This window comes from Peromyscus maniculatus, chromosome 15, assembly GCF_049852395.1.
Source record: "Peromyscus maniculatus bairdii isolate BWxNUB_F1_BW_parent chromosome 15, HU_Pman_BW_mat_3.1, whole genome shotgun sequence".
NCBI lineage: Eukaryota > Metazoa > Chordata > Mammalia > Rodentia > Cricetidae > Peromyscus > Peromyscus maniculatus.
Window position 1 is genome coordinate 68,652,086 of NC_134866.1, and position 11,517 is coordinate 68,663,602.

At 36.4% G+C, this 11,517-nt stretch overlaps 1 protein-coding gene across 3 annotated transcripts in view; it reads right to left on the minus strand.

Annotated features, from left to right (window-relative positions):
• Xrcc4 (X-ray repair cross complementing 4) overlaps positions 1-11,517 on the minus strand; it is a 243,229-nt gene that overhangs the window by 224,494 nt on the left and 7,218 nt on the right. For all 3 annotated transcript variants that reach the window (XM_042261598.2, XM_006980469.4, XM_042261599.2), the window contains exon 2: positions 5,676-5,824. In XM_042261598.2, coding sequence (XP_042117532.1) covers positions 5,676-5,814 — 139 coding nt within the window. In that variant the 5' untranslated portion in view covers positions 5,815-5,824. The remainder of the gene's footprint in view (positions 1-5,675; positions 5,825-11,517) is intronic.

Here is an 11,517-nt window from a genome sequence, read left to right on the forward strand (position 1 = left end):
ACATTAACTGGACTACTAAGAAGATACCTGCAATTGAAATACTGAAAAGAAAAAGAGTTCTCCTACAGCATTTGTTTAGAACCATCACCACACTTGTGTTGATTTATGTAGAAGCAATAATAGCTCTTTAAAAGACCTGAATGCTTCCTCCTCAAATAACTTTTCAGAAAATTCACCCAGCTTTGTTATTCTCTATTTGTGTGGTATACAACTTTAATTTCACATTATAAACTTCTTAACAACCTATTTTACAAGTCATCATTATTTAACTTCCAAGGTTTATTATAGGTCTTACTTGTAACATTTATTTAAAACTGAAAAAATTATTTCTATCGAGTAATCAAAAGGAGAAAAAAATACTTTCTATCTTTTGAGAATGCTGACATATTTTTAGGATTTTTATATCTTTATAATTTCCAAGATCCAATCTTTCTATGTCATCACAGGCCTGCAGATCAGTTTTAATATTTGGATACTGCACAGAAATCTTCTTATAGTGCCAGCCTTCTCAAAATCCTTTACACCTTAAACATGTATTTCTTTTAAACAGTTTAATCTTTGCACACTACTTTCTCAGTATTTAGCCTAGGACAGTAGTTTATCAAGTATTTTGGAAGAGGCTGACAAAGCCCAGGTTTGAGCATTCAGCAATCTTTACACATTTGTTTTAGGCCACTTCCCTTGTCAAGTAAACCATAACCGTAGTACCTGGCTATTACACTGCCCCACGTGATCCCATGCCCCATATTATAGTAGGTGTAAGTAACTCAACTTTTTTTTCCAATACTTTACTTTTTTTAACCCTACCCCCAATTTTGTTTTGGTGAAGGACATCTATGTAAAGCCTCTGAACTGAAAAGATTTCCCTTTCCCATAGATGTCAGAACGGCTGAGATCAAGAAAACAACTGACAACAAATGTTGAAAACGATATGGGGAAAGGAGAAGCCTCACTCTATTTGGTGGGGATATATACTGGTATCAACATAACAGAGAGTTCTCAAAGAATCTAAAAGTAGGCCTATGGCATGCCCAGTTATACCACACCTTTGCATATGTCCAAAGGACTTCACATCCTACTCTATAGATACTTGCTCAGCCATATTCAATTGCTGCTCAATTCAAAACAGCTAGGAAATGGAAACAAAATAAACTTCTTTGAGCTGATTAATGATAATGAAAATGTACATATTTACAACATAATTCTATTCAGTTGTGAGGAAAATAAACAGTGAAATTTGTAGGTAAATAGATGGAAATAGAAAATATTTTACTGTATTAGGTAACTCGGATCCAGAAGGACAGATGCTGTGTGTTCACACTTCCTTATAGAGCTAGAGCCTCCTTTTGTATCTTTAAATGTGAGCATATAGCCTGGAATAAGGACAGATACCAGGTGTATAACAAAGAACCACAGCGGCAAGAAAGACGGGGATAGTAGGACACAGTGCTATGAAGAATGAAAGAGAAAAAATATGGGAAGGGGAGTTGACTGGGGAGACAAAAGGAAGACATATATGCATGCATATATACTTATATTTGTATGTCCTCTTTTTGTCTCCCCAGTTTATACACACACACACACACACACACACACACACACACACACACACACACACAAACACACACACAAAATGAGCTGATATCACTTAGGGTGGTCATGCCCTCCAAGAGCTGTAGACAATTAACAAAATCTCCAGGGCCAGGCATGAGAAATCTCCTTTCAAGTTGTTGGTCTGAGGAGTTGAATAGACCCGCCCCCCCAATAATACAGGCTATTATCATTGCCCTTGAATGCCTTCCGGAACTTGAAAGTAAGACCAACTCCATTATTGAAGACTCTATACACTTCAGATACAGGTTGGGAGGAGTCAACCTTCCAGAAACTGAACTGAAAATCTTCTCTGAGAACTATCTCTTATAGAATCTGAAGGTGCCAGGCAAGCTTCCAAGGTAGAAAGGGAATCAGCAGTCCTACCAGCTGTTATGGGTATGAACCACAATAATGAGCAGTCAGGCCAGATATTCCCAAGGGTACAATAGTGACACTTAAATCTTGAGGGAAACCAACAATTGTCTAATTGACCTTAAAGCCCATTCAATAGGAAGGAATTTATACCTAGTATTGTAAACCTAGTCAAGAACTTCTATCTGGTAATGTCATGAACAATAAAGGAGAATCTACTTTTGACACTTTCCTAAGTCAGTGTAACTTCTAACTTCATTCTGAATACTAAATATTTACCCTGATCCCCCTGATCCCACAGGTAAGTGCAATGCTCACCCTTAATCAGGTGAAAAAAAAAAAAGCTTCTTTCTGTAGAAGATAGAGAGCATTACAGAAATCAGAAAACAACTGACTGCAGAATGCCCAATGCCAACTGGTACACCTACAACAATCCCTTTATTAAGGCTCAGAGAATATTGGGGAAGAGGGAGTGGAAAGATTTTAAGAACAAGAAAACCTGGTGTTGGCTGGGAGACAGCGTCTTCTATATATCACAGAAAAGTTACATCCACAAAATCTCAATATTATGGTTGCTTAAAGACAAACCTATATAACAGCAATGCCAGGTGACTAGTCTGGATGGAAGAAATTTCGAAGTCCCTACTCCTAGATGCAACTTATGGCTGCTGAGAAAGGGAGAATCTGTCTTCTCCAGGGATGAGCCCCTTGATGGGTTATCCAGTCAGAAGTGGTCAGCCCTAAAAACACATATATATATGAGCAACACTAAACAGACTCAACAGGCTGTATCTATATGTACATAGAGAAATACACATGTAAAGAAAAGGACATGAATTTGAGAGGGCATGGAAAAGACACAGGAGGAGCTGGAGTTAGAAGGAAGTTTACAAATATAAATTAAATTTTTAAAAATTCAACATACAAAACAAATTATGTGAAAAAGGAACCTGTTTTTTTCAAAGCTTGACCAAATATTTCCTATTTAAAGGAACATGAAATTTTCTTTGCTGCAAGCCTCAATCTTGGAAAAATTACTTGTTTGCCAGCTTATTTTTACATTAAGAATGACAGCACAGTTGTATGCATTCCTTGCTCTAAACTTGAAATGGCTGAAATAAAAACATGGTAATAAAATCCATCCAGACTAAAGCTCAGCTACTTTCATCAAAAGGTGAAAGGACAAACAAGAACATAAAAATGTGGAACTATTCTCAGACTAGCAGAAATTCCAAAAACACTATTTTGATATTATTCATAGACTGTTTCCGTGTGAAGATTGCACGCATTCATCCTAAGCCATGTCGGAAAGCAAAAGACACCAACCTATGCCATTGAGAATATGGGTGGCCTCATATCAGAGACTTATTTACACAATGAGTTCTGTAATGTTATTTCCATATAATTCACAAAACACCTGTTTTAGAAAAATTATACTCAAATCTAAATATTTGACAGTAAAACATCAGTAAGTCTTCAATTAATCTCCAACAAACGTAAAGACACCCCCCAACAAATAGGTGACAGAAGTTTTTTGCTGCCAAAGCAATTATTTTCCAAGGCACAGAGTGATCATCAATCATTAACCCACTTTGTGAAATACCCTGCAACACAACATTCGGTAATACAGAAGGGATTGATGACAGGCCACATAATAATTAGGTCCCCAAACATTCATTAGATAAAGCATTGCTAATGGGAAAGAAATGGGCAAGCTTAGTGTGTGGGAGAATGAAACAAACCTCACATCCTTTCCATTTAAATGAAAAGAGAAAAAATTATCCCTAATTGAAGGTTGTAGCCATCAAACAGTTGAACACTAAAACACAGGAAGAGGTATAGGAAGGAAACCCATTTTCATGTTTCATTTAGTAATTGTTTCAATACTCTTAATTGTGTAATGTCTGTGAAGTACCATATGACATGTATGTAATAAACCTTAAATAACAAAGATACATTTTAATATTTGCTTGCACATTTGCCCTAATATTTAAACAAGAAGATATAAATGGATAATACACAGCATAAAATATATGCAAAATCTAAAACTTTATTGGATAGTTCAGAAAATATATCATTACAGACTGCACTATAAAATTCCATGCTTGAAATACGGTCACTCTAGGAAGCCAACATGTCAACATGCCACCAGGAAGACAGAAGGAAGTCTCCTGTCACACTTCTGTGATACTAAATTACATTTATTAGAGAAGAAAATGAAGACTGCACTGAATTTGTGATCAATGTGCGATGTAAATAAATAGGAAACTGGAGTTGTCATTTACAAACATGCTAATTGTGAAGTGATCAGTTTGTTTTCTTTTTTCCAACTACTATGACATACTTGAAACCCCTCTTCTCGAATTCTTGCCTACATATATATATATGTATATATATATGTATATACACACACACACACACACACATATATATATATATCCATGTATGTATGTACGTATAAATAGTCTGCTGAGTCCACGCGGGCAACAGAGGTCCACACAGAGCCACTACCATGGTTTTAGCCATCCACATTCTCTCCTCTTTCAAACAAGAGTTGTCACATAGGTACACTCACTCCATAGTGCGAACATAACATCCCTAACTCCCTGCTACCCCACCAGAAGCAGTCAGCAGCTGATATTTCTCACCAAGAAATTCACATCTCAAATAACAAACATACGGAGTACTACACACATTATCCCTGAAATCCCTTTGTTTTCCTAAAACAGAAATGTAAACACTTCTCATTTGCTGTGAACAACAAATGAAAAAACTGTAAGTCTGAATTCATTTTGATTGTTCTGGATTTGTATCATTCAGGAGCTAAACAGAATTTCATGATAGATTTTAATTTTAGAGATAGTAATCATAATGATAAATCTTAGGGAAACTTTGTTAGAATATATAAATAGTATATAAATGAATTCTTAAATTTTCATCTAATATACCATTTACAATTCCAGAAATAATTGTGTTATGTAACTACAAAACTAGTTTTTTGTTAAAATACTTAAGAAAACATTAAAATCTTGTTATTTGAAAGCAATGTAATTCTAATTTTAACTTTATACCTGCCATAATCCGAGACTGACATGTTGTCACTGTACTAACGAGGCTCCCCTGCCATATGCTAACGAAGACTTGAGAACCATTCACAGTTTAAAACATCAGTAAAAACTTGTCACAAAAGCAAGTCTATCCACATAAAAACATAACCCTGTATTACAGTGTTAGGCTGTGGGTCTGTTTTGTTTTCTTAGAAGCACAGTACATATCCATTCAAAAGTAACACAAGCTATACAACTAGATGAAGTCAGAGCAAAGCCTGAAAATGTCACACCTACAATTCAGCAGAATCTCTTGGCCCCAACCAATCTATATCCTTTGCCCTCAACCCTCCTCACGTCCCGAGAGGAGGTAGCTATTTTAAAGTGCTGTTTAGTTTTTCTGTAAAGAGGTTGTTATAAAGCTATCACTAAGTCCAAGCAGTAAGGCTGACATAGCCAGCAGAATTAGCTACTGTAAGTAGTGTTGAGTCTAGAAAATAACATCAAATATTACAGACCTATATACAAATCAGAAATGCATAAGAGGGAAAATTGAGCATTGATGTTACCTGTGTCCACGAAGAAACATGTTAACTTGAAGAGTTCCTAAAGAGTAGGACATCATTTAACTTTTACTTGAAACATGTTTGCTATCAAGATTACCTGTCGCAGTCCAGGCTGAATGGCCATCCGTCAGTGTAATAACAAAACCAGATCCTACCGTTCCCTCCCAACACACTTGCAGAAAATAAGTTATGTTGGGCTCAGAAGCAAGACAAATTCTGCTCACTTTCCTTTCCATTTCTGGCTACCTGTAATGAAAAAACAAAATCAATATGTAAAAGGAGACTACAACTATCAAATGGTGATAATTTTTAAACTTGTCTTTCAACTATATAAACTCCAAAAAAATAAAAGTAAAATGCTGTATAGGAGAGCCAACTGTTGAACTCAGTAAGTCATAGTTTTGTTCAATAATGACTTGCAGATTTTACAGATGAGAAAAACAGAAGCCCTTTAGGGCAAATAATTGGCCAAACTGATGGGCTAAATAAAATTACTATAGCAACATGAGTAAATTTTATACTTCCCTTTTTTCAAGAGTAAATAGCCTCCCTCTAACAAAAGAAACAGGTTCTTTGAATAATTCACCAAAATGTGTATCTTTTGGTCAGTATTATGAGTCTGGCATCATTGAGTGTGGGTCAATAGATGTCCTCCTGTGTTATGTAAAAGCTTTACAATCATACCTCTTACATCTAGATCTCTAACTCATCTGTCTCCGATTTGAACTTGTTGTTGGCCTAAATTTTTCAACAAATTTTATTTCCTGAGTAACACCATACTACAGCCTATATATCTATATGTATATATAGTATATATAGCAATGTATATATAGTTTTTGATATTGGTTCTTGGTGTTTTTACAGGAGTGAAATTTCTTATTTTGTATTTCAGTTGTTGAGATTATATTGACTAGGTGGTTTGTTCTCTTGATCCAATACATTATAATCTCTATTTGACTCTGTCACTAAAATTTTTGAAAAGCTCCTATCTAAGGGTTCCAATGATTTATGTAAAATGTTGATCAGCAAAGGCTCAGGCATAGACCTTTGAAAGCTGCCACTGGGTAAAAGGCCCAACAAGACATCAATCATCAGTACTACTCCACTATCCCATTCTCATCTCCATCCAGGAGTTACCAGGATCAACCAGAAGTGTTCTTGGTCACACATGCTTAACTCTCCATCTAACAATATGTGTGTGTTCTGGGGGCAGGGTGGGGGTGGTTAAAAGTGAAACTGAGACTTAGTGATCGTATTCTTAATTTTTAGGCTTAGAGGTTCTTTGGCTATGAATTCATAGTGATAGTTCTGTAAGTCACTCTGGGGCTGGATATTCTTGAATTATACTAGATGAGGTTAAATACATATTATTTAGTTTGAATAAAGCAATGTTTTAACCTATAACCCGCTTATCCCTGGGTTGTATGTGCTTCATTAAAATATGCTTAATGGGCCAATGAGATGTCTCAGCAGCAGGTAAGAGTGCCTGTCATCAATCGTGATGATCTGGATTGGATCCTGGGAATCTATGTGACAAAAGGAGAAAAGCAAAAAAGGACTCCTGCAAACTGTCCTCCAACTTTCACTCACACCATTGCACAAGCACACCCACACACATTAGTGTGGTGATACATTGTGTACCCTAATAAATACCTGAAGATCAGAGAATAGAACACGCCACTAGATTAAATATAGAGGCCAGGCAGTGGTGGCACACACCAGCACTTGAGATCTCATGCCTTTGCTTGGGAAGCATACTCGCTTTAATCCCAGGAAATGATGGCTGGGCGGAGATAGGGATATGAGGCGTGAGGAGACAGGAACTAAAGGGTTTTCAGCAGAATGTCCTTTTCAGCTAGAGGCTTTTGCAGGTTGAAGAGTCCTAGAGGTAAGAGGTGAAAACTATGCCTTGTTCTTTTTTCTCTCTGATCTTTCAGCATTTACCCCAATATCTGGCACCAGGTTTTTATTATAAGACCTATTAAGATTCATGTTACATATTAGCCATACTCACACATGTACTAATTGAGTAAAAATAAAATATGCTTAATAGCAAAAGATGCTAACAAAAAGAAATCAATGAAAATTTAAAATACATAAGGAAAAATATCATAAAAAGTAAAAATCAATAGAGTACAAACCTTAACAATAAAAAACTATTATAAAGAATTCTTCTATAATCACATAACATGAATCTCTTCCAGCTAATCCTTTAAAATCTAAAAGAAGGAGTTAAATCAGTAGTTAAGCGCACTGGCTGCTTGTGCAGAGTTTTGATTCCCAGCACCTACAAGGCTGCTAGCAACTGTCGGGAACACTAGTCCCATGGGAAGCCATGCCCTATTCTGGCCTCTTCTGGTGCTGCATGCCCACGGTGGACCTACAGAGACACAGACAAAATACCCATATTCATAAAAAAAAATAAATCATTCCCCCACATTTCTTGAAAGTCTAAAAGAATATTATCATATTCTCTTGTGTAAGAAAAGGTGATATAAATTGCAATATATTCAAAAAGGTAAATATTATAAAATTCAAAAGTAAACTGACATTGAGTAAAAGTTTTGCCAACTGCAAATTTATAAAATCATCAGTTTCAAGTTAATGCTAGTATACTATCTTAAATAAGTAATAATTTTATTAATTTTCAATATAACTTTGAATGTTGCTTCCACTTCACAAACAAGGCTAAATTATTATAAGCCTCTGTCTTCTGTGTTCAAGAAAGTATGTAACTATAAAGTGTCACAGCTTTACTCTCCTACAGGAAATTGTACAAAGAGCCCAGAGAATATCTAAAATTAAAAATGTCTAAAATTTAATGTATGACTTCTCCACAATGATAAATTATCAAGGTAATTTCTATCTGAAGTTTAGTAGGAAAAGCAATATTCTTCCTAAAGATACCAAATGAAATAATAATTGTTCCCACTTCAAATATGTAAAAAATTAAAACATTTAAACTTGAACCCCTGGCATTATAATCACTAAATCTAAAACATACTTCAGTTGTTCGAACTATTTCCTATAATACAGTGCTTTTTGCATAAATGTAATTAATTCCAAAATGCCTTATCGATTTACAAATATTTACCTTTACATCAACTAGTCAACACGTCTTCTGAGATCTCATCATTATTAACCCAGTGTTTGGGATGTTTTGCTCAGGGGTATTTAGTTAGCTTCTTTATATAGTCTATCTACTAATCATCTATCAAATGTACAGCTCTCAAAATTTTCCCCTAATCTGGAGCTGTCTCTTCACTCTGTCACAGTGCTTTTCAACCTGTGTGCTGCAGCCCCTTTGGAGGTTGACTGGCCCTTTCATAGGAGTCATTATCAGCTATCCTGCATATCAGGTATTTACATTAGGATTCCTAACGGTACCGGAGTTACAGTTATGAAGCAGCAATGACGATGATTTGAAGGTTGGTCTCAGCACACATGAGGAGCTGCATTCAAGGGTCGCAGCATCAGGAAGGTTGAGAAGCACTGCTCTATGTTCTCCTTTGCTCTACGGAGGCATTCTGTTCACTGCAGCCTCACTTGTCCGCTCTCGGGATTATGTCCTGAAATACTGGAGTCACTTTCAGAAGTCCTTACTATAGCTGCATCTTCAAATATTTCCCTATTTTTTCCCCTAACATTTTCAGGGTTTCTGGCCTTACATTAAAAATCTTTGATCTCTTTACTACAAAGTGAGTTCCAGGGGAGGGAGAGAGGGAGGGAAAGGGAGAGAGAGAGAGAGAGAGAGAGATATTTGAGATTTATTGATTCAGTTTTCCATTACCATTGTTAAAGATCTGTTTTTTTCTCCAGTGAATATTTCTTGCATCTGTGTGGAAAACCAGGTGACTGTAGCTGTGTGGGAAAATTTCTGGATCCTTTATTCAATTGAACTTTCATATGAATTTAATGTTTTTATGCTTCTGTGAAAGAATGTTATTGTAATTTTTCTGAGGACTGAACTGAATCTGTGGGTCACATTTCTGCTTCTTTATGAATATGAAAATCTTTCCATCTTCTAGTGTCTCTTTCAATTTCTTTCTTCAGTGTTTATAATTTTCCTAAGATCACCTTTTTTTTTTTTTGAGATGGAGTGTCGTAAAGTTCTAGCTGCCCTCAAAGTGGAATTTGCTATGTGCCTGAGGATGTCCTTGAAGTGATCAGAGCTCCCTGCCTCTACCTCCCAAGTCCTGAGATCACAAGCAGATGACACTACACCCAGTATTTTGTGGTGGTAAGGAAGGAAGCCAATGGCACTTGAGTACTTAGCAAGCACTCTGCTGAATGAGCTACATCTGTAACTCAGAAGCACATAACTCATATGGATTCAAACTGAATTTGGGGATAGGGGGAAAGTAGTTGATAAAGTTTTTATCACACAAACATGGCAAAAACTGGCAGATTTCAGGGACTCACTAGCCAGCCAAACTTGCCTAATGGGCAAGTCTGTGTTTCCAATGAGATCTTGACTCAAAAACGAAGATGTAGACAGCTACAGAAGAATAACACCCAAGGTTGGCTGCACGCCTTCACATACATGCACACATAGATGCATATGCACACACAGCAACACACTCACATCAACAAAAACACTTTAATTAGGAAGATGGGGTACGGTACAAAAACTACTTTAAAATGCCATAGTTTGCTTCTATAAACTTACATAAACACAAGGGGATACATAGAGATATGTACTCCAGCACACACACACACACACACACACACACACACACACACACATTATTTCTTTCCACAGATGCCTGCAGAGCCATGACTATTGTTAGCATTAACTTGGTGAAAACAAAATCCAGCAGTTTACATCATTATAAAACAGACTGTTTCGTCGCTTTTTTAATTCCATATTTAGAATCACTAACAAATTCCTAACTATAGAGACAAATTCATTAGAAAGTCAGTATTCCAGCTGTCTGTCAGTCACTCAACTGACAGTAAAATGAAGGGCTTTAAGCTCCCTAGCACTGAAAAGACAGCTAAGAATCAGATCCTTTCTAGAAATATATTTGAGTTGTTAACATTTTAACTATTTTCCAATTTTCTCATCAATTCAATACTTCAAATAATTAGCTAATTTTATTTTAAAGAAATACTGCTTTAGAATACTGGTTTGAAACTGGGATGGAATCTGTGAAACATTCCATTCCCACGTTAGTGTACCTGCTGGTGAAGCAAGGCTATGTGAACCATAGTCAAGTGGCACACATATTAATAAGCTCACTCACATGTGACAACACTGTATACCATAAGTAATCTGTGCCTCAGGAGCCTCAGAAATATGTTTAAATTAAGTCTTAGGGTCTTGATAATATACATTTGAACAAGTTTCTTAAATACTTTATTCCTTTCCTGAGACTACCCTCTCATTAAATATCAAATACAAAATATCCAAGAATCAACCACAAGAACAGATGAGAGTTTGAAATTCTTTTAAGTCAGCTAGAGCAAATCAAGTCTACTTTTGCTCCTACTAGCCCTGTACACAGAAATCGCCAGTGTTTTGCCCCCATTTTGGAGAAAATGGGTGGAATCCTCTTCAGAGAGGCTGCCTGATTAGCGCTGTAAGAGAGCCCACGTTTTGTTTCCTGAGAGTATTAAAGGACACATCCGTATCAACACCTCTCTCAGCCAAAGCCAGGGATCTAAGAGGAGCCTGCAGGTGGAGCCACTTGGGTCCCACCCCAATTTGTCCATCAGTAGCTTTATTGAGAGCTCAGAACAGTTGAGAATTGAGAAGCTTATCTTCAGTACTGTGTGCCTTTGATACATGGCCTCTCTCTTAGAAGACTAATACGTTGTTGGCTGGTGTGCAATTGATGTGATCTTGGTCTGAACAAATACCATTCACAGTTGCTTCTGAATAAACAAGACACTTTTTAAATTAGTTTACAAAGCATTTTGTATGCCCTTTTGGATGC